Here is a 22,597-nt window from a genome sequence, read left to right as displayed (position 1 = left end):
CATGCACAACCTCTTGCACCGCTATGTCTGAGAGATACTGTCGTGCACTGCAATATTAATAAGCTGCAAGGCCAGCCGTACTTAAAATGCAATCTTAAGTAATCAACATATAGGCTGAGAAAAGCAAACAAACACAAATATTCCTAGGTAAGTTATGGATGTAAATATGACTTTGTGTGGAAGTGGAAGTAAAGTGCGTGTGGAGGCGGAGGATAACAGGGCGGAGTGTGCGCGCCTGTCGTGCGTCAAAGTGCGCTCTGTCCGGTGCTGCAGACGCTGCTCTCTTCTTCTTCACCAACTGTGGTGAAAAGTCCTTCAAAGCGGGAGTGATGGATTACATTGGAACTTTTGCAAGCCTAGTCACGACTTAAAAGTCTATTAAACGCTTGGACGAGAGAGAAAACAACGGTAAGAGAGAGTCAAACTTTTATAGTTTTCTTATAACTTTTGCCATGTCACGTTTCAACAATCAAGATTTCCTTACTGCATGAACTTAATCCTATTCATGCACATTTATGTCAAAATAATGAAAAGTGAGTGCATCTACTATCATACTACCTTGGCCTCAGGAGTGCTTTTTGTCAATGATATGAAATACTCTTTACATTCATAGCTATAAAAACAAACAAACAATAAAACCTAAAGTCTATCAATCAGATAAGTTTAAAATTCAGATGCTTCTTTTGAGCAACTATTTGATTGCAGTATCTAATTCAATGACTGTATGCTTTGTAGTTGCGCCCTTTTATAAGTGGCTGTCTATGCTTGTTCACTTTAGTTCAAAGTACCAGGGAGCTACTATCTCCACTTTCTAAATTGCTCTAAACCTGGTGAATCTTTCTCTACACAAAAATAGGCAGACAGTTCTGTTCTTGTATTGATCTAAAAGCCTTGTGTGGTGACTGGCAGGCGTAAGTAGTTTCTTCTACTCTCAGACACAGCTTGCGGTACATCAGAAAAGCAATGGCATAGTCTTAAGTGTATTGAAAATTATCTCTATGTGGCTTACCATGCTTTGTATTAGTACTTTACACTACCCAGCTTATGCAGCCGTTATCAACAGCAACATAAAAGGTCGCAAACATATTGTTTCTTGTCCTGCAGGTGTTTATGCTGCCTTCTGCAAGCTAATCTTTCCTCCCATCTGTCCCCATCAGCATTTTCCACAACCGTGTAAGAAGAATAATAAACAAACATTGGGTTGGGTAAGTGTACCTAAAACAGTAGCCTGAATACCCCTATGTCTTTGTATACACAGCGACAAAAAAACAACAAAAAAGTGACATCACTGTGGTCTGGCATAACGGGGGAGAACATTTACTTTTACACAATGCAGCACAGCGGGGATTGCTTTCATACAACAAAAATCACAGACTTGAAATCTGAAGCTTCAGTTTAGTCTGTATAAGTGCTGGTGTGTGAAAAGGATGACAGAGATAATAGACTCTGAGCAGCTCTCCCTTCCATTTGTGTCCAAAGATGTTCCTCCAGAACTCAATGCTGCGAGTATGATGTAAGCTGAAGTGACAAGAAAATTGCTGTAAATGGTTGCACTGTGAAAAAAGACATAGAGGAGACTGAGGGACCGGGAACAAAGCAGTGACAAAGGTTGCTGACTGAGGAGGATGAGCAGAAAAGCAGGGCAAAGGAAGAAAATGTGAAATTAGTTTTTTTTAAGGCTGAAGAACGACTACAGTGAACTTCTCAATGAGCCGTTATTATAGTGCAGCAAAGATAGATTTACAGGAAAATGCAGTCGCTTCTTTACTTGCAGTCACACTGATGTTTACAAGAGCGACCATAGGATGCAGAGTTATAAAACATTACCTTGCTTGTGCTGAAGTGTGTGCCATCCCTGAAACAGTGTGTTTTACATCTACTCGTAGCAGCTTAAAGAATATCAAAACTAAAATATGCAGTGCAAAAATAAGACTTTAACAAATCTGCTAGTCGGTTTAGGGCTCCTTCCATTTGCTCAGCAGTTCTTTTGTCATGGAAATTAATGGAAAGTGCAATAAGTAAAATTTGAAAAAGACTCTTAATCATAGCTGAGCAATTTGTGAACACAAGAAGCATGTCGGGGGAAGTGTGAAGGTCTGAGTGTTCACTTATCTTTGGGTTGTCTATCAAATCCATAATAATAGCAAATGTGTCTTGCTGTACAGTATATAAGATTTTTCTGATCATCCTGTGTTGCTCACCATTGTGTTCAGAAAGTGCACCAAAATGACAACAGCAAACAGTGTATTTATTTATTTATTTTTTACTTTTTTTTATACCATACTTTGTCTTTTTCAGATTTTAAAAATAGTTTTTTCTTAACTCCTCTTTCCCCGATGTGCTGCCATAAGGCTGATGCCCACCATTGCCTTATCTGTGAGTTGTTATAGTATTTTACACAATTTTACCTGATGCTGTGTGGCTGACAAAATGTACTGTCCTATAAAGTGCATATTGACACTTCTCATCCAAGTCTTTCATCAGCAAAAAACTAGCTACACGTAGCAAGAGTCAAAAAGGACACTATGTTATATCAAATATTCTAACGCTGTATTGATTTTTCTCACCACACTCTCTTTACAGGTATCTAATGACTTTTACCTTTTCTTATACTTCTGCTCAGTCTGCCAAAGTTTATTTTCCACTTTAATACCTGTCTGCAGCTTTGTAGTGTGCTGCTTCCCACCAGTTCATCCATGTGCTTATAATAACTAATCGACCGTGCCTCGGGCCTACCCTCTGCACTTTCCCGCTTCAACTCCTCTTCCTTACTTCCTGTCATGTCTGTATCTGTGAGGAACCCACCTCAGCGCCGGCGATCCCTGGGCCCCGTCTCCCCTAAGCGCATCTATCGGAACCTGTCTGTCAGACTGAGGGGCGCAGAGGCGGCGGCGGTCGCTGACGAAACAGAGATGCCCAAACATTTTAGCAAGTCTACCGATACTGTGAGTAAGAAAAAACAAAAACCCTTTGGTTGCATGATTTGCATTGAAAAGAGCAAAATCAATATTGAGTGCTTTTTGTTTTGTGAGTAATTGGAGCTACAGTGGCCCAGTGGTTAGAGCCTTCGTCCATCTATCCGTAGCTCAGCGGTTCTTTCCTTATTGATGCTGAGGGTGATACTTCTTTATTGCCTGAATAATATCGTATGTAGAGTTACAGAGCTATTCCCCCTATAATATAGACATCCATACACTATGTCGAGGTCATGTCCATAATGACTGACTATAAACTTTAAAAGCCAAAGCATTACATTAAATATGCTGATTGTCCTTTGTTTCAACCAGAGTGACTCCTGTTATTATAAGTCAATGGGATGTGTGCATTATGTACAGCATTTTTAGCATTACAGGATATTGATGTAACGTTGGCGCGTGTATACGTCTTTGTTTAATCTGAGTTATGATATAAATATATGAAACCATTTTACACTCAGAGAAAAGCTATAAGAAAAGCTAATTAAGTGGCTGTGTTTAATCATTTCATGAGACAGTATGTCAGTTTTTATTGATATTAGACACTGACTCTGCGTGCATTCATTATCTCACGCTCGACTGCCTTTATTTGTAGATTAATGTCTTGTAATATTGCCTCTCATTTTACTGTATCTTTCACAATGTTGATTCATTTGCTTTACCCCGTTTGTTTCTTTTCTTGTCTTTTTTTTATTTTAAAACATGCACTCATGTTTTGCCGCCTACACCCCTTGGCCCTGCACCTTCCCGCTGCTCCACCGTAGTACAAGACCCTGTGGGAGGCTGTGGAAAATGAGGACACTGTGGCTGTGCAAAGCCTGCTGTCCAGAGAGCACCCTAACAGTGGAGGGAGCGGCGGTGGTGGAGGAGGAGTGAGCATCTGGGAGAAGGCAGTGAAGAGAGACAAGGATTTGGAGCAAGAGAAGGAGCGAGGGGTGAATCGAGTCAGCGAACAGGGTCTAGTTCCACTGGACGTGGCGGCGCTTACCCACAATTCACCTCTGCTCCATGTGCTGACAAAGGCCGGAGCTCGTCATAACCCTGTTTGTGAGTTTTATTTCAGCTGCAAATTGAGAGTTTCAACGTTTCTTTCCTTAATATGATTCAAACTGTTAACAGTAGCAGTGCACCTACCTCAATATGTTAAGCACCCTACTGCATAGTGACAAAAATGTTCAAATCAATTATGAATTACTATGTCGCTTTAATTGTATGTATTGCAGTGATTTAGTTGCTGGAAGAATTTCCCAGGTAGTGTTTGCTCTATAGCGGCATTAAAAATAAATGTGTGCACTGAACCAATGTTAATATTGAGATGCAGGGACAGGCTACAATGAAATGCTAATATATTCAAATGCATTCTTTCCTATTCCTTGTAAATGTATTTCCTCTCAGTGAGTCGCCCTGCGGAGTGGGCTCTGAAGCTGGACACCCTGGTGACGCTGGCTGGTAAACGTGTGGAGGAGAGGAAGAAGGAGCTGGTCCGCAGAGTCGTGGCCGGACCTCAAGCGCAGGCCGATGTGCACAGACAGATCCACCTCTGGGGCCTAAGGCTGCAGCTGTACTGTCGCATGAGGGAGAACTTCAACAACACAGGTCAGCGCTCGGGGTCAGACGCTGCGGTTTCATCATCTTCCGCTCAGAATGTCAGGAAGTTCTTTGCATTAGCGTTTTTAAAAAAAAGTCACAGGTTGTGCAGCTATCTATTTTTTGTTTGATATTTTTCAGTGGAGCAAAGCGTCTGTGATCATTTCAAAAGTATCCAAATGACTTTTGTGTTTGTCTTTTCAATAGACCCAACACACCAAAATAAAATAGCTGCAAACCTTGAACATTGTCCACATTTCTGTCACGTTACCAGTGCCTCTGTGTCATCTATATCCTCTGCATGACCATCATTATTCAACGTTCAGCCAGTTCTCCTGTGAAGGCTCTTGCTGCTTCCTCTCAGACTTTGACCTACAAAGTCCCCCCACAACCCTATGCCCCTCATTTAAATAATTCAACAGGCTGCCTTATCATCACCTTTTATAACTTCCCCTGGCTCTCAATCACACCCGCAGATGTTCGTGACTGCTGGTATGACATTTTAAAAAAAACACTGAACCTGTCGTCTGTTCAGGCATCCACACCTGCAAATACCTGAACACATTTTTTGCAGACTCTTCTCTGGGTTTGATTTGACTTAAAAATATGACATTCTTCATTTTTTGCAGAGCTCCCCGGTCCTCCCTCTTATGTGTCCATACTTGTGACAAGCACGTCATCCTTGCTGGTGGTAATCAAAGAACCAGAGGGTCCAAGCATCGGGCTTATTACACGCTATAGAGGTATGTATTGTTTACGTAATGAGCATAACACGATTTATTCTTTATTTATTCACTTTAAGAGATTAAGCTAAGTAGTTTTCAATGTACTACAGACTAAGTAGCTTAACCTGATTACATTTATGGGTTACATTTTGGTATTATTTGCCTATGTACTTGTTGTTGATCTGCCTAAATGTCAGTCTGTGCAGCCAAGTGTATATCAAGCCTATTTACATCATGTTCCCAAAACTGTAAACGCTCTAATCCTCAGCGTTCCCACATGGGGGTTCGAGTTAAACCTGTGTGCAAACTCTGAGAAGCCTGTTTTGTGTTTGCAGTGGAATGGAGCACCTCTGAGACATTCAAACGGATCCTCGGCTCTGCTCAAGTTACAGAGACCAAAAACCCCACATATTCTATACAGGGGCTGACAGCGGTAAGACAAGCGCCGCAAAATTGAATTTCCTGCAAGAGAAAAAATAACAGTAATTTGTCATTCTCTGTCATAGGGAGTGCATTACTTTGTCAGAGTCAGTGCCTTCAATATAAAAGGATGGGGACCGCCTCAATGCTCTACCCCAGCCAGTGCTGCCCCCTCCAGTGAGTACATAGAACTGCTGACCTTGAGACAGCTCCTGTCTGTGAAACGGGGCCTTTGATTTCATTTACCACAGACCACAAACTGTTGATAAGAACCCGAAACAACACAAATCTGATTGAGAGTTTGGAGCTGTTAAATAGAATGTGAATACTTATGATACTAAACATTTTCACTTCATCTTATTACAGCAGATAAATGTCAACTTTTTTTTTCTTTTTTCTTTTTACTTTTTTTAACGCCTGCCTTAAAGGGACTATATCGAGTTTAAAAATGGAGAAAAAGCAAAGTATTTTCATCCCCCTACATGTTCCAACCTATACCAAAAAGTTGTTACTTCGGGTCCGACATGCACGTGCTTAATATAGAGACTGCAGTTACGTGTAAGACCTGAGGTGGCAGTAGTGAATATAAAATGTAACTTGTATCTAGTCTCTTTAAAGGGACTATACAGAGTTTAAAAATGTTTAAATTAAGTATTTTCCTCCCCCTACATGTTCCAACAATGTCCTAATGTGTAGAATGAGCTCAGACCTGTTCACCACAACTGCCTTTAAAATCCTGCACTGTCACTCAAAAAGGTGTTAATTCAGGTCCGTGCCGTCATGCAGGCGTTCTAGAAAAGCAACAATAACACATAAAAAGACGACAAAAACACACGAAAAAAAGATAGGCCACCGTTTTTCCATACTGTGATATGTTCTTACCAATGGCCGCTGGCTGCCCTGCTTTTTGACCACAAATGTGGGGGCCGCCATTGCTCCGCCGTTGCTGTAGTACCTCCATATCGCCGCTAGGCCCCCATTGAAAAGCATTGGACTTTAGACACGTTAAAAACTACTTTAAAGCCTGGTTTCAATTGTTTCAACACTAGACTAGGCTAGATATTCCTCCTGAGATAACGCTGGGTTAATCACAATATATGAAACCAGGCTGGTTTTCGGAATATGAATTTTTGAAATCTCGTACTTAATGAGGCTCGGACTGTTAGCATTGGAGCAGCGCGAGCTACACGTCACGCAAGGGCCGAGTCTACGGTGAAAATCCGGCCCGTATGCCCTTTTTAGGAACATGCTTCATCAGAGCTGGGGAGGGGGAGTCTGTAAATCCGCCATCAATTCCCCCACGGCCGTGGTCATTATCGTAAATGGGGAGGAGTGAGCATAAGACGTCCATTTTTTCTACAGTCTATGGTTCTTACCTGAGCTTTGACAAGTTGATGTGTAACTGTCTGGTCTTTGTGCGTGCGCTCAGTCACACAAATGTTGTTAGCATTTAGCCTCTCCCAGCATAGGTATAGCTCCAAACTGGTGTGAAGTTAGAAGCCACCAAGCTGTTCCACATTTTCCCTATTTAAATACAGTTACGTGGAAAAACGGTGGCCTGTTTCTTTGAATGAAAAAGTGACGGAAACACATCAAAAAAGCAAAAAACAACAACAACAAAAACACTTCCAAAATGTGACAAATACACAGAAAAAAAGGAAAGGAAGCCACGAAAGAGCGACAAAAAAGTGACAAAAATGCGACCAAAAAAGATACTATCAGTTTTCTAGGTCTTAGCTTTCAAGTGAGGCGTTACTCTGGTCTATAGTATGTAAACTTAGCTTAATATAAGCTTAATATAGAAGCTGCAATTGCATGTATGACCTGAGGTGACAGTAGGGAGTTTGAAATGGCTAACTTGCATCTAGGCCCTTTAAACAGAAAATAAATGTGAATATTTGTATACATCAGATATAGAAGTAATGAACAGATGTATGAAAATAGTCTGAATCTGCGGTATTCCAATAATCCAAACCTTTCTTCCTGTTTATGCTCCCACAGCATCTGTTGTCAGTTCACTGCTCACCTACAACTACTCGTAATTTCACCACCACTACCAGAATTGTCTTGAATAAAAGTCCTTATTGACTGACTGATATCGCCCCAGTAGTTACAAACATTGGCCATCTTGTGCAGCCTAACTCCAAACACTGGGGAAAAGGATTTACTTGTCTTTCTCTGTCGGTTCATGTTTAGCAAAAATAAATTGTAGCTGACACCAAGGTTGCAGTGAAATAAGTGAAATTCTCTCTTGGCCGGTCCGTAGATTAATGAATTATTAAAACACGGAGTGCTAAAGCTGTCACAGTGAGTCAATGGGCCTTGTATCAGGGCTGAATTGAATAGGGCACACACAGTCTTTCTTGTCACAGCATTACTTGCTCTCACAGACCTCTTCAGATTGCTCACTGAAGTCAAACAGACATCAGCGGAATAGAATTTCTGTGGGTCCTTTCATTAGTCTGCACCATTTCACAAATTAGACCGATCCAAATTGTGCACTCATCTCAGTCGTCTTAGCACTGACGGGATCGATATCAACACATGTCAGCTTCATATTCAGCCTCGGCTGCCTATTCATCTCCTCTCCTCCTTGGACTGACTTTTAAATTACTTTTTGATGTCTTGAAAGATTGTTTTAATAGGGATTTAGAAAAGAAAAAAAAAGACACTTTTTTAAGGAAAACTGTTTGCAATGCAGGTTGGCGGGAGTGCGTTGGCGTGAAATCGCAGTTTCGAAACCACGAGGGCCTTGTGAGGAAGCTGCTGGAAGACGCACGAGAACCGCAATACCGAGGATACTGCATAGGTAAGCAAGTGAACCTCAGTATATGCAGACGCACATAATGAGAGTACATTAGTGGAGGCTGTTGCTAAGACGGAAAAGAATATTGATACAGGAGCGTCTGATGAAGCCTATGGGTTTACCTTTTGCCCAATTTTCTTAGAGAAACTTGTGTTAATAATACAATAATAAAAGAAAATACGGTTTTAGATCAGATATTCCCAAAGCCCAGACTCGTGGTCCCCTTTAGGTGCAAAAATTCCTTTCAGACCCTTAAAGGGTTATTTCAGAAATTTTGCCATTTCCTAGTTATCCAGAGTGTTGTTGATTTCTGGAGATATATATTTTTTAATTCATGCAGTCCTTATATTTGAAGAGTTTAGTGGTGATAGGCTAGTGCTAGGCTAGTGAATGTCTATGGTAACTAGTAGCCTGCATTAAAAACCTCTTCAAAATCATGGGGTAGTCCTCCAAACGTTGCCGTATCTGATTTTTAGAAAACTCCTTTATGAATTCCACATGTAGTAATGCCGGCCGGAGGTAAACAAACTACTGTAGATTCGGTAACCGAGCAGACCAGTCCGCCGCTGCGTAGCTTACAACCAGGAATCTGTTTAGATGCTCAATGTTTTTTAAACGCAAAATGGCTATATTTCAAAAAATATTCAGTCAACACAGACATTTATATGGGTAGTCTGGTGTTATAAGTGATTTGCCTCAGGTGCACTGTGCTTGGGTCAGACTGTTTTTAATGCAGGCTACTAGTTACCATAGACATGTGCTAGCCTAGCACTAGCCTAGCGCCACTAAACTCTTCAAATATAAGGACTGCATGAATAAAAAAACTAAGAATGAGGCCCTATGTCAAAAATGCTGAAATATCCCTTTAACAAGACGCTATAGATAAGAATGTTATGTTTTTCCTTCATAAATTTACATTAGATCATCAAAAAGAGCAGCAACAGTGAGCTAAAACTAATTGAATGTACTAAATCAAAAAACATACATAATTCATTTCCTCTGCAGCCACTCAGGGGGCCACGGACCCACTTTGAGAGCCACTTTGGTGCAGTAGATTATTGACCGCAAACCCATGTTGTTCTATGTCAATTGTTGTCGTCTGCCATATTTTTCCTCTTATTTTCCTCTTATTTATTTTAATATTCTTATGCATGCCCCTAAAGCCTTTAATGTTTAATGTTGCACGTCTCACCAAGAAAAATTCCCAGTTTGTGAACCCGTTTACAAGCAATGGCAATAAAAAACGATTCTAATTCTGATTCTGACTTTAGGAAGGCACGGTTTGTTTTTGCATCTGTTTTTCTAATAAGTCACAATGGTCTCAGTGTTATAAACACGGCATCTGAAACACCAGGCTTACATTTACTCATGTACATGTACTTTAGTGCCTTTTTGAGTAAGCTGTACTTCTTGTTGTAGTCTCACCACACAGTACTTTTTTATTTGAATAATATGATTTTGAATTAACAGTACTCTTACTTGAGTAAAACATCTGGTTACCCATTTCATTGTGAGTTATTTTTGATTTATGTAAATGATTATGACTATTCATACATCTGATCTTAAGATACAGCACATGCTTTTTTTTTTTTTAATCGAATTAATAATAATTTTCATGGTATATTATGTTTCATCTGTCCCATTACATTAACATAAAAAGACAAATCTGACTTAACTCTCAGACGTTATTGAGTATTTTCTCTTTTACTTTTTTTCTTTTGAGTCTCTATTGAGTCTTTATTTTGACCTTTTACTTTTTAAAGAGTAAAAATATTTACTTGGGAAAATATGCTCTATATATAATATACTCTACCCCCCTCAGCTTCCTGTTTACTTTGGGAATGACTGGTCTACACTGCAGATTGAAGCTAAACACCCACTAACCATATTCATTCTCTTCTATTTAACATGTATTTAGCATATACCGTTTTGAATCTGCTCTCATTTGTTCCATTGGCTTTGCTTTAACATAATGGCTCCGAGTTTAGAATGTCTATCTCCAAAGCTGAGTGAGGTGCAGCTGTGAGGGTGCTTTGGCACATGAGCTTGATTGCCGCGCCGTCTGATCCTCCTCGTCTCCTCCGCAGAGAGCTGTAAGCCCCAGAGTCCCAGCAAGCGCCTGTCTATGTCTCGAGGCATCAAGCAGCTTTTCCAGTCTGCCACCAAGTTTGTTCGTCTACTCCAGAGGTACTACCGCCATCACCTGTCGCTGCGGGGCCTCCAGGCGACCGGTAGTAAGACGTTATAGAGCGATGGGATTGCAGTGGTGCGAAACAACAAAGGACAAGTCCAAAGCCTTATCTTGTTATTGGCGCAGAGCAGTAGTTACATTAAAGCAGCTGGAGTCTGGAGATTAATGAGGGGCTCAGTGGTGGGAGTCAGTGGCGTGTGGCAAGGACCAAGTGAGTGATAAATGCTCCTCACTGCAATGAGCATTCAATGAGCTGCTTTGGCAAAATAAATGGGCCATCGCTTATGTGAAAAAAAAAAAAAAAAAAAGGCTTCTTTCTTTATCGATGCCTAAGCTTTGTGTGAAAATCTTCTGACAGCAGCATAATGTATTGTTGAAAATCAAAACAAAAGCATAATTTACATATATTAAAGCAGGATAAGGAAATGTTATGATTCATGTATCAACGTTTGAGCAATCACATGGCAGGAGCGTCATTATATCTGGGCATATTTTACACCTACCGTATCAGGAGGAAAGCAGATGTGTGTGTGACGAATGATGTCTTATCAGGACATCACAATATTTGACACTTTTGATTTGTCATGTAAACCGACAGGCGAGAGGCAAAATGACTATTGTCAAAGCCAGGCCTCATACTGTGTTGTATTCTGGCTTTTTAATATACTATTGAACACCTTAGGGTTTCACGTGTTCTACTGCAACTCCCAAAATATTGTATAGATCAATATCAACATTAATGAAGACCAGTGTTAGGGGTAAAGTATTACAAAAGCAACGAGTTACAGAAATATATTACTTTCTTTAGTAACAAAGGAATAGAACTTATTACTTACACAAAATAACAGAATATTTTAGCCATTACAATTTAATTAACTCAAATTACAAGAGCATTTAAATCTATGAGCGAAAAAAAAGCCAAACTCCCCCCAAATAACAGACACTGATGTGTAAGATCTGCAGTTATGTGTAGCTAACGCCGTCAAAACAAAACAGAGAGAATGTGGGAGAGAGAAGGAAAAGGAAATCTTTTTGACTGCAGTTTTGCTCGGTGGCATTATTACTATTTTCGGTTTATATTTTGCCAAAAGTAACTCAAAGTAGTGTAAGCTACAGCTACATTTTTGAAACAGTAGTGTGTAATACAAACATATTACATTTTTGTAGCTTTAACTACTACAGAATATATTACAGTAACTTGCCTAACACTGACGAAGACAAATGATTGAATCATCTTTTATTTCTCACAAAATACCTGAAGTTATCCTCTGCTGCCACAAAGGGGTAAAGCTGTTTAGATGAAGATAAAAGCAGTTGATTCCAGCCATTATGAAGTCTCACTGTGTATTGGAGGCAGTTTGAGCGCTGAAATTCAAAGGAATTGAAAAAAGAAGAAGATTTCTTCCAGACAGAAATGCCGTAACTTGACTAAAGGCTCAACAAAGTCAGAGTTTATGACAAATAAAAGTGAGGTAGGGCTGGATAATTGATCAAGCTTTAATCAACTGTCCAGCCTACTCTCTGTAGTTGTGAGTGTGAGCGGTAATTGAGAGCAAACTATGGTCAGTCAGTCTCAATTACCGACTTATTGCTTTTTAATTGTCAGGTGTACAATCAATTCCGTGTAAGTGACAGACGCTTGTTTCTAGATTGAAAGAGGTCTGTCTTGTCTACGTTCATGAACCATATTAGTAAAAGCTACATGAAGAAATTAAATTGAATACACAACATTATCGCCCAGCCCTTTCCTCTTTCTTTTTTGTAAAAACAGTCACTAGAACCTGCTACCACCCAATAGAGTCCTCACTGACTGTCCCGTTGTGACTGACAGCGATACAAATACCTTGCTGTCATGTGTGCTGTCATTATCAACAGAGGTGTGTACCTGGCAGCTGTCTTCCACTACAAGGAGAACATCCTGGTGACAGCTGAAGACCAAATCCCTCTCGTGGAGATCCAGTGCTGCTCCACATCCATCACCCAGGACTTCCTTTGGTTTGCCAAGGTGAGCGTCTAGAATACCAAATGCTCCTTTTGTCTTTCTGCACATTGTGTAAAAACAAAGCAGAGCCGCCAAGAAACGGTCCCTCTGCTCATTAACATTGAGATTGTCTGTGAATGGATATTTTACTCTTGCAGTTATCGTGCGCGTGGCAACAAGTGCCGTGGCTCCAGCAGTCCCTCGCCTCGGCTCATTCGTCTTCCTCCTCCCTGCTGCAGAACAGGCACAACATTTTAAAAGCAGTTTCGCAGCTGCAGGTAGGAAGTTAAGCAGCTTACTTCTTGTGATAAGGCGCGGCAAAACGCGTCCATTGCCAGTTTAATTACCTTTACGCTCCTCCTTCCTCCTCCCACACTTTTTCCTAGAGCTAATATCTCATTCCTGTCGCCCCACAAGCACTTCCCGCTGAATTAAAGTCTAATATGCTCATAATTATTCAGCCTCATGTTTATCTTGTGCTCCTGCAGTCTTCCCTGGGAATGACAGACTTGGGTCAGGTTTACTATGAGCCTCTCAAAGACCGACAGGGAAACGTCTTACTGGTCACTCTGAAGGATTTCTCCAACCTCCCCAAGTAAGAAATAAGTAGTGCCTCTTCACGTTTGACTTGCTATTCATATGATTTCAACACAAATCAAGTCACAAAAGCCAAGCATAGTAGTATTTACTCACTATATGGTCTGTTGTTATGGCAAAAGTGGACCTAGTTCAAGTTCTCAAGGACATTGCTCTCTTACTGTGAGCACTTATCATTTGGGGGCGCTCTGACCTCTGCTTCTTTTCAGAGGGGAGTCCTTCCGTTTTGATCTACTAGACAGAACAAAAGAAAATGTAAATCTCTTCCAGATGGAATTTTAATCAGTGAAAGAGGCATACCCAATCAGGGATTAAAGCGTGCTGCACCGTCGGGAAATAATGGTGTAATCATGTATAACTCGTCATCTCGTCTGGAATGTATTCACATGTCCCCTGTAATAGGTTGTGTTCACGTGAGAGCATAACAATCTGAAGTGACTGCAGTTTAATATTGAGGTGTAGAGCAGGGGCAGAGTTATGTGGTAGAACTTGCCATTTTAACTGTTAAAATGCAGATGTTTTGACCTGGTTTATGGCCAGTACCTCACATAATGTTCAACACCTTCTCACAGTCACACAGCTGTAATTGTTTAGATTAATACATTTGTTGACCCAATTCCTTAACAAAAAACAAAAGGATTCTGAATCTGAGGCAGCTTACGATAACCTCTTCTCAGTTATTGTATGATCCTGATCACACTTGCTGAAAATTGCTGAAAAATTCTCTCCTTCTTTCTTCACTTAACTCGCAGCCCCCCTGACCCGCCACTCCACTGGATGCCCATCGCTCGGCTGGAAAAGAACCGCAGCCGGACCCCCCTGCTGCCCGAGCCCACTGCCATGGACATGCTCTACGAACAGCTCAAGGTGAACGGCTTTGTGTCTGAGCTTTTTCTTTCCTTACAGAAAGAGAAAGGAAGGCAAAGTGTGACTCATTAGTGGGACCTATTGAAAAGCAGCAGCGCGGGTGAACTGAAGCATTGAGTGCATGGTGATTGAGTGTATTGACTTTCCTGACTGGATGCTTTTCTTCCCGGCTAAATTTAGATAACCCCTAGAATTACATGGCACCCAAAACAAATTAGCTCTGCAAATTAAATACACCCAAATCCCCTGAACTTCCAGAACACCATCAGCATAACAACCGACTCAGTTCGGGCATTGCTTTTATTTCTGCCACTGTGAAAGAGTTCCCAAACTCAGTGCTTCTTAAAGCAGGCACTCAAGCTCCTCTGCACCTGCAGTTTTTGTTTCACTTTGAGACAATTTGATCAGAATCAGGATCAGAATATCATTTATTGCCACTGTTTGAGAACAGGTTGACAAACTAGGACAAACTCTGTACAATTGTGCAACATAAAACGAATAACACAGAATTTAGATCAAAAGTTATATAAGCTATAAAATAAGCTATACAAACTTTAAAACTATAAGGGCATGCATAAAGAATATGAAAATAGATAAATAAGAAATAAAAAGTAAAATATGACAAGACGACAACAATAAATGTTGCTGTAAATCCTGCTGTTGTATTTACAGACGTGTAGGTGCATAAAGTGATTGCAGCGAATCTAAGTGTGGACATACCATATAGTGCAATAGAGCAGATTACATTCACGAGTCTGATGAAAAGTTATTAGATCTGTTCAAGTGGCGGGAGGTATGTATGTAGTAGTGTAGTGTCTGTTTGGACCGTAGCCTCCTGCCTCAGGGGAGAGAAGGGAATATTCTGTGTCCAGTGTGAGAAGGGTCAGCTGTGATCCGACTCATACGCCTCCGGGTCCTGGAGGTGAACAGGTCTTGGAGAGACCTTCTCAGCAGCATGCACCAATGCGCTGCAGTCGATGCCTGTCCCGGTCTGTAGCGCTGGGGTACCACACGGTGATGGAGGAGGTGAGGATGGACTCGATGATGGCCGTGTAGAACTGCACCAGCATCTTGTCGGCAGCTTAAGTTCCCTCAACTGCTGCAGAAAGAACATCCTCTGCTGGGCCTTCTAGATGAGGGAGCAGATGGTTGCCTCCCATTTGAGGTCCAGGGTGATTGAAGGGCCTAGGAAACAAAAGGAGTCCACAATGGAGATGGGGGTGGGATGGTGGGGGCTGTGACTTTCCTGAAGTCCACGATCATCTTCACTGTCTTCTGGGCGTTTAGCTCCAGGTTGTTGTGGCTGCACCAGGACGCCAGCCGCTCCACTTCTCTCCTGTAGGTTGACTCATCACCGTCCGAGATGAGCCCGATGAGGGTGTCGTCCGCAAACTTGATCAGTTTAACGGACTGGTGATTGGAGCAGTGTGTGTACAGGGAGAAGATCTAGGGGGAAAGTTCACAGCCCTGAAGAGTTCCAGTGTTTGTAGACAATCTTCCCCTCACGTTTTGTACTCTTGTCGTCCTTGTTCACAGCTAATTTACATATGTCTTGTTTTAGTCCAATTTTAGTTTAGTCGGGCTAAAGACTGGGTCACGATCTGCTGATAATCAGACACATTTTAATTATGTGGTACATTTACACATTTACTTCAACCCATCAACCCATCTTGGTTAATGAACAGGCTAACAAGGAAATAAAGCCGCCTGCTGGCAGTAACATCGCCTCCTTGGTGCAGTAATTGGCCCAATTTACCATTGCAATATATGGAGGGTTCACAAAGTTTTCATACCCCTCGATTTATTTTTCTTGTTCTATTCCTGTTGAAGTCTGATTCTGAAAATGTTCAAATTATTATGTTTTCTCTGCTTAGAGGGTGCACTTTCATGCATCTTGGGCACTTAATGGAATTTTCTACAGAAATAAACTTTAATGACTGTTCGAAAACATCACAACTATCACTGAGAGCACTGAAATGGGTTTGCAATTGATTCATTGTTACAGGGTTATCAGCGGAGATCTTTAACCAACAGAAAAGAGACTGTAGCAGTACTTAAGCATTATCAATGTCAATGCATTAAAACGCTAAGCATGTTTTCTGCGTCTGCACACAGGAAAAGCTGTCCTTCCATCGGCGCAGCATCCAGTGGTCTCAGCCCGGGCTGTACGTCGGGATACTGAAACTGTGTAGCTCAGTGGAGCAGATCCGGGTGCTGGTGCCACAGAGGCTGCCCAATCTGCTCTGTCACACCAGAGTCCGACACAACGCCCACGTAACGAGGTAGTGTCAGCCGCACACAAACTTGTTTTAGTCGTCAACACTGCAGACCTCAGGGGTCAACTGTAGCAAGCCGACATTACATGAATGTGTGTTTACGGTGTTGCAGGGACGAGTGGGCGTGGCTTCAGAAACATGTTTACACTACACTCAATGGCAGTGTCCAGAACCTGCTGAGCGGAGACGATGACAAGCTGATGGAGAGCAGCGGCCTGGTGGAGTTTGTCACTTCTCTGAGAGCAGCCATTACACATCTGCTCACCAAGCTCAACATCCCTCTCTACAGGGTAAAGGCTTGACTTTTGTGAATAAGTGTCATTAAATGTCTGCACACAAGAGTAAATTATGAAAATGTTGTGTACATACATACATTTAGATGAATCCTAGCCTAAGAGTGGATTTTTTACAAATAAAAAGTTATTATTTTCCACAATCTCACGTCACCATAACTATATATATAAGTAGAGGGACACTAATCATCCCTGAACACACTGTAGATAAAATTACTTTTAAAATGCTTTTCTTCTGCAGGCCTATCAGTATGGAGTCTACACCAGGGAACTTGTGCAGTTTGGAGACAAGCTGTCCATGCTGCTCCTGCTGCCTCCGAGCGAGGACTTCAGCTCCAGTTATTGGCCATTAGTGGGGACCAAAGAGCCCGGTCTCACGATGCCACTGCAGATCTTTGAAATTGGTAAGAAATGATTTAATAATAAATAATTGAATGTTTTCAGGCTTAAGTTTTAGATATTTCAAAATAAGAAACATATCAGGGCTAATCAGTCAATGAAAGTTTGTAAAAATGAGAACTAATTTGAGTAAGCTTTTAGGCTCTCATCAGATGACATTATCTACAAAGCAACTTCAAAGGAGTTTCAAGATTACCAACCCACACTAAAATAACAGGATAATTAGACTGAGTGTTGCTCTGCCTAATTAGCCCCAAACTCAGTTTCCATCTCGATTGGGTTGATTCACACTCAAATTCATCTTTCCTTTGACCCCTCTTCAGTTTTCTGCAAATTATAATGACTAATGTGTTGAGTGCTTATTCTCTGTTTTGAACTAAGGGCTTTCTGTTGCAGTCCACTTTTGGACGTACGAGCAGGCATTCCTGTCTCACTACAGCCAGGCCTGGGTGCGGCTGGAGCTGGACGCTCATCTGGCCCAGCAGGCTCTGAGGGAGGCCCTGGACACGAAGGAGGTGCAGGAGGCCCGGGAACGCCTCAACCGCATCACTGAGCTCTCACATGTAAGAGTGGAGCCTTGAATACTCATTAGTTCAATCAGAGCAGGTCAAAGGGTATTTAACTCTACTGTAATCATTTTAAAAAGACCAGACCACTATGGAGATCGGTGTAGAACTGATTTTAACGTTGATGAGTGTTATGACATTGTTATGACAGTGATCTTTGTGGATTTGACAGCGGCTGGATGTGGTGTGGCGCGACGCCCGCTGGATTATGGACTGTCTTCAGTGTGTTCGCTCCAGGCAGTGGGTGGGGGCAGTGCCTCTGGGGCTGGTGATGGGAGGAGACCCACCTCCACGTCCAGAGGGAGAGGAGGAGGAGGAGGAAGAGAGACTGACTGGCAGACTCACATGGCCCAGACGGATATCACCGCAGAGAACTATCACAGGTGCTGGATGGAAAACCTTTACTACAAACGACTCTCAGGCAGGAGAGTCACAATTGCTAACTATTCAGGCTGTGTTACGTCTTTGTGGTGGAAGCTAGAAGGTCAGGCTACATGTACAGACACCGCTCTCATTTCTGTGTGTTTCTTGTATTCCAACGCTTATAGGCTATTACTTTTATGTTTTGATGCAGTTGTTTGAACACATGCGGGGGGTGGGGGGTGGGGGCTCAAGGAGAAAAGATTGGAAACCCTTTTTGTAGAAAATTAGTTCTGTGTTATCAGAAAATGAGCACAGATTAAAAGAGCATTATGTCCAGGATTAATTGTTTTTGTTTTTTAGGGTTTTTGGAAGGTTTTCTGGATGGAACATCATTGGTTCAACCTTGGTTGCACACTGATATCAACTTTTCCTTCCCGCATACAAAGCACTACACTCTGGTATAATTTGATACGGCATAAAAACAAATTACAAATAACAACACAAAAATGTCACTTAAGACCTAATATTTATGAATCTATATCTTATACCAAGAAAATGTTGTTTCAAGATAGTACTAAAGTACGTGAAAATGTTGATCATAGAAAACATCAATTCCAGTGTAAACTAAAATGCAATGTTTAAAACGGAGGAAAGTTTTAACCAAGTGGGAGAATTAATCCTTTGTTTCCGAACAGAAAAATTGAAAAATGTATTGCCACATTGTTCTACATAAAAAGAGACAGTAATTTAATCCAAAGTTTTCCCTATTTTCTTTTCAGAAAATATGAGTGTGACTCCTACTAATGTAGTCACAGCAGAGGTTGCCGCTCCCATAGGAATCACGGCCATCCCAGAAGAGCCCCCTCTGGTGTTAATGGAAGGTGTTGCAAAGGGAGGATACCCGGTCGACATCACCTCGCCTTCAGCTGCAGATCTGAACAGCCTGGACCAGCCCGAGTTAATATGTGCCACTCTACTTGAAGCAGGACTTGAACCAGCAGCTGCGGCCCAACTTGAAGCGGGCTATCCGGTTTTGAATGTGGAAGTTCCTGTGAGCGTTGAGCCAGAGTACCCTTCAAGCATCACAGAAGTCATCCAACCAATGGAGATGGCTGAGCTGGTGGATATCATACCCACCCTCACTTTTATTGAAGAAGAGACCCCCAGCGACCCCTCCAGCCCAACTGTAATGGACATGCTGGAGAGCTTCGGCCTGGGGATCAGCGAAAGTAATGCCATTTTTAATGTAGAAAATCCGGACCTGACCAGAGTCCATGGGTTTGGGTCACAGTCCAATAGCAGCACAGTGACACTCTCTGAGAACACAGAGTTACAGGACACGGTGACACCGATTGCTGAAGGTGAAGGCCGATCCATTTTCACCTTGGATGTTCCCTCCCACCAGGACACGGACAGGCCGCAGCTCCCCACTGGGTTTCCCATGAGGAGCCACGTGGAGTGGGACAGGCCGACTAACGCCTCATCCTGACAAGAAGACAAGCCTAAAGTCAATCACCAGACTGTTACGAATGATATTTATGGGAGATTAGGAAATATTTAGGTCAATTTAAATCTGTTAATCTTCAGATACTGTAAATTTTGAAGCTGATCCAAATTTGCACATGTAACAATGTAATACACTACAGTGATACTATTACCAATTTTCCCCCACAAAAAGAAGCCCTTTATTATCCTGGTTATCAGGGATTCTCGTTATAAAGAGAAAGTCCGTCTTGTGCAGCTCCATAGAGGGTTGATGTCCCCCGGTGATCTTTTTGTGACGCAGTGTATCCAGCTGCAGATTTTCTTTCAGCAAAAACATTCAAAATGGTGGCTGCATCAGGACACAGCACATGCCATGCCACTGGATCTGGAAGTAATATTTATGTCTCCACTCATAGTGAATAAAATGAACATGTAGAGACATCACGTTTCTCTGATTCATCCTGCAAAGCTGTGCCAGACTGACTTTCTCTGTTTGGTACAAAGCATAAGCCATTCAGCCTCGAAGCCTGGCAAATTCTTTTTGGTATAAATTGTGCAACTCAATCCTTCAGCAGAAAGCATTATGCCAGATTAATGATTTCTATATATTTTGGTCGTGTAAATACACATAGTGATCTTTTTCACTTGGCAGACCACATTTACTTTCTATTCAATGACCAACAACAGTTGAAAAACAAAATAATTATACCATCTGTATTCATTTATCTATTTTTAAAACAAATGTAAGTCATGTTCTTCACTTTTACAGCTGTTATTAGATTAATCCTCCGGTGAACAGGGTATGTGTTTTTGAACATGCACCAAGAAACAGATTTAAGGTGGCAGAGTGACACCATTTAATATGAAAGACTCTATGCATAGTAGATTGATGGAGGCTACTCTAGCAATTTTCAATTTGGTGTTTTACCTGTTCCATTCAGTAACGTTGTAAATGGATTTAAAACGGATTCAAATGTATGTTTACAATAAAATCATGAAAAGGCAGAGTAAAAGCAGTCCACCACAGCTGAGAACTGTTCAGCTATACTGTTTTCTTCAAAGCACCACTGAATGTGTAAACTGGACTGTTTTATTTGGTTGGATTGGGGAGCACTTAACTAGCTGTACCTTTTTCAAAATGCCACCTTATTAAGGTGATGAGGATTGCTATTCTGCAACCACTGACAAAGGGACAAATGGTCTTCTGGTGCCCTCAGCTGGGCAACATGCCCACATGCAGCTGAGCTCATGTCACGTGATACAAATCATTGTCCCGTTACTCCAGCTAAGGATGTGACTTGAAATGTACTGTCTGACTGCCTCTCCAGACAGAATTATTGCAAATTCATCAATCAAGTCAACTGATAGAAAGGCATCACCCCTTCAGCCACTTTGCTCTTTTGGAAGCCTGCAGAGATGTCCTTGGATGAAAATGCTGTGTCACCAAACAACGGTACGTGCTAGAAAATTCCTTGAAACAAAAATAAATCATTATGTAATATATAGCATACAACCAATATGAGGTTTTTGTATGTGTGTGTATCTCTCCCTGATCATCCAAACATTAATAATGGCTTTTATGTTGCGCTTTACAAGTCTGTATCACAAGCTTCACTGAAATAACTACACTGTAGTCAATCAGCTGCCCTGGGGTAGACTGATGGAAGTGAGGCTGCCGATCTGCACCATCGGCCCTCCTACTTCCACCACTCACTCTATTCATACATGTGGTAAAGTGACCTTCCCAAGGACACAACAACAATCGGCCCCTTCGAGAGCCTTGTTTTTCGATCCACCCACCTGACCTTTCGGAAAGGTGGTGGAGCGACTACTCTTCTGTTATTCTCAGAGAAGAGTAGAAAAGTTTGTTCCTCAAACCTTTGCGTAAGGAAATGCAACTGATTTCCGTAGGTCTTTGATATATTTGTGTGCTTGGTAATAATTTGTCTTTTCATTCTATACCACAGAAAGCTGTGCATCAGCCCCGGTTCCTGACTGTGGCCGCAGAATGGTTCTGGTGGGGAGGACAGGCAGTGGTAAAAGCTCTTCAGCCAACACTATACTAGGCAGAGGTGCATTTTGGGTGGACACTTCCGCTTGCTCCATCACCTGTAAGTGCCAAAAACAGAGCGGGAAGGTACACAAGTGGAATATATCTGTGGTGGACACTCCTGGCTACTTCCATACTGGTATGTCCCTTCAGGAAGTCATTGCAGAAGTGGGGCAAAGCATCAAGCTCTATTCACCGGGACCCCATGTCTTTCTATTAACCATGCGCCTCTGTAAGTTCACTCAAGAAGAGAAAGACTGCTTGGACTGGATCAAGGCTATATTTGGGTCTGGTGTCATGAAATATACTTTAATATTGTTTACTTGTGGAGACCAGCTACATGGGAAACATATAGAGGACTATGTTGAAGAGAGTGATGAACTTTCTGAGTTTGTCAATGGCTGTCATGGAGGCTATCACGTGCTCGATAATAGCAATACAGAAAGTTCACAGCAGATAATTGAACTCATGAAGAAGGTAGACAAAATGGTTGCTGAGAATAAAGATGGATATTATACCAGAGAGATGTTTGAGGAAGCCGAGAAGGCCATGAAGGAGGTACAAGAGCGGATTATGGGAGGAAATTCAAGCAATATGTCTCCTCAAAAGGCAACAAGCGAACAGAAACCGCAAGAAGAGGAGGCCAGGAAAAGAGCAGAGAGACTTTTCTGGTGTGAACTGGTGACTGCGATGGGCAAAGGTGCGGCAGAAGGAGCAGGAATTGTTGGGAAAAACAAAGGTAAAGGCAAAGCGATAAAGAAAGTAGCTGCTCTGGCTGCGTCTCCACTTTCAATAAGTTCAGCTGCCAAAGTGGTCGGGGGAGCTGTGAGAGAAGGAAGTAAGGTGTTGCTCAAGCACCGCAAAACCTTCCTGCAATGAGAGACTGAAACGTGACGGCGCTTGTGCCGTTTTGTATGTGCTTCAGTGGGTGGGGCAGACTCGGGTACACATCCTGGTTAAGTAAGCAAACACACAATTGAATTGGAAAATAAATGTTGTATTAAAAGGTATACAAA

At 41.8% G+C, this 22,597-nt stretch overlaps 2 protein-coding genes across 4 annotated transcripts; both read left to right on the top strand.

Annotated features, from left to right (window-relative positions):
* Positions 1-288: 288 nt before the first annotated feature.
* On the top strand, positions 289-20,420 carry LOC306968727 (ankyrin repeat and fibronectin type-III domain-containing protein 1). 3 transcript variants are annotated; one of them, XM_079564208.1, is made up of 21 exons: positions 289-408; positions 1,105-1,205; positions 2,299-2,376; positions 2,798-2,945; positions 3,740-4,022; positions 4,371-4,571; positions 5,192-5,305; positions 5,623-5,720; positions 5,794-5,884; positions 8,409-8,516; positions 10,601-10,700; positions 12,580-12,709; positions 12,844-12,963; positions 13,174-13,280; positions 14,035-14,149; positions 16,265-16,431; positions 16,538-16,715; positions 16,960-17,122; positions 17,499-17,680; positions 17,856-18,066; positions 18,826-20,420. In XM_079564208.1, the coding sequence occupies exons 4-21, from the start codon at positions 2,913-2,915 to the stop codon at positions 19,533-19,535; spliced, it is 3,111 nt and encodes a 1,036-aa protein (XP_079420334.1). In that variant the 5' UTR covers positions 289-408; positions 1,105-1,205; positions 2,299-2,376; positions 2,798-2,912; the 3' UTR covers positions 19,536-20,420. The 3 variants fall into 3 exon arrangements, with proteins under 3 accessions (XP_079420334.1, XP_079420333.1, XP_079420332.1); XM_079564207.1 differs by having other exon boundaries at positions 2,584-2,945; positions 17,514-17,680; XM_079564206.1 differs by having other exon boundaries at positions 2,584-2,945.
* A 369-nt stretch (positions 20,421-20,789) lies between these two features.
* LOC306968622 (GTPase IMAP family member 7) lies at positions 20,790-22,460 on the top strand (the record flags this gene model as incomplete). The annotated part of the gene is made up of 2 exons (XM_079564053.1): positions 20,790-20,984; positions 21,499-22,460. The coding sequence occupies exons 1-2, from the start codon at positions 20,948-20,950 to the stop codon at positions 22,458-22,460; spliced, it is 999 nt and encodes a 332-aa protein (XP_079420179.1). The 5' UTR covers positions 20,790-20,947.
* Between the last annotated feature and the right edge of the window lie 137 nt (positions 22,461-22,597).

Source organism: Gobius niger (assembly GCF_951799975.1).
Source record: "Gobius niger genome assembly, chromosome: 10".
NCBI lineage: Eukaryota > Metazoa > Chordata > Actinopteri > Gobiiformes > Gobiidae > Gobius > Gobius niger.
Note: the sequence above shows the minus strand (reverse complement) of the source record. Positions and strands in the feature narration are given on the sequence as shown.

Coding starts and splice junctions, on each gene's coding strand:
- LOC306968727 (XM_079564206.1), top strand. CDS start 2,781: ATGTCTGTATCTGTGAGGAACCCACCTCAGCGCCGGCGATCCCTGGGC. Junction 5,885..8,408: donor AGCCAGTGCTGCCCCCTCCA/GTGAGTACATAG, acceptor TTTGCAATGCAG/GTTGGCGGGAGTGCGTTGGC. Junction 13,281..14,034: donor GATTTCTCCAACCTCCCCAA/GTAAGAAATAAG, acceptor CTTAACTCGCAG/CCCCCCTGACCCGCCACTCC.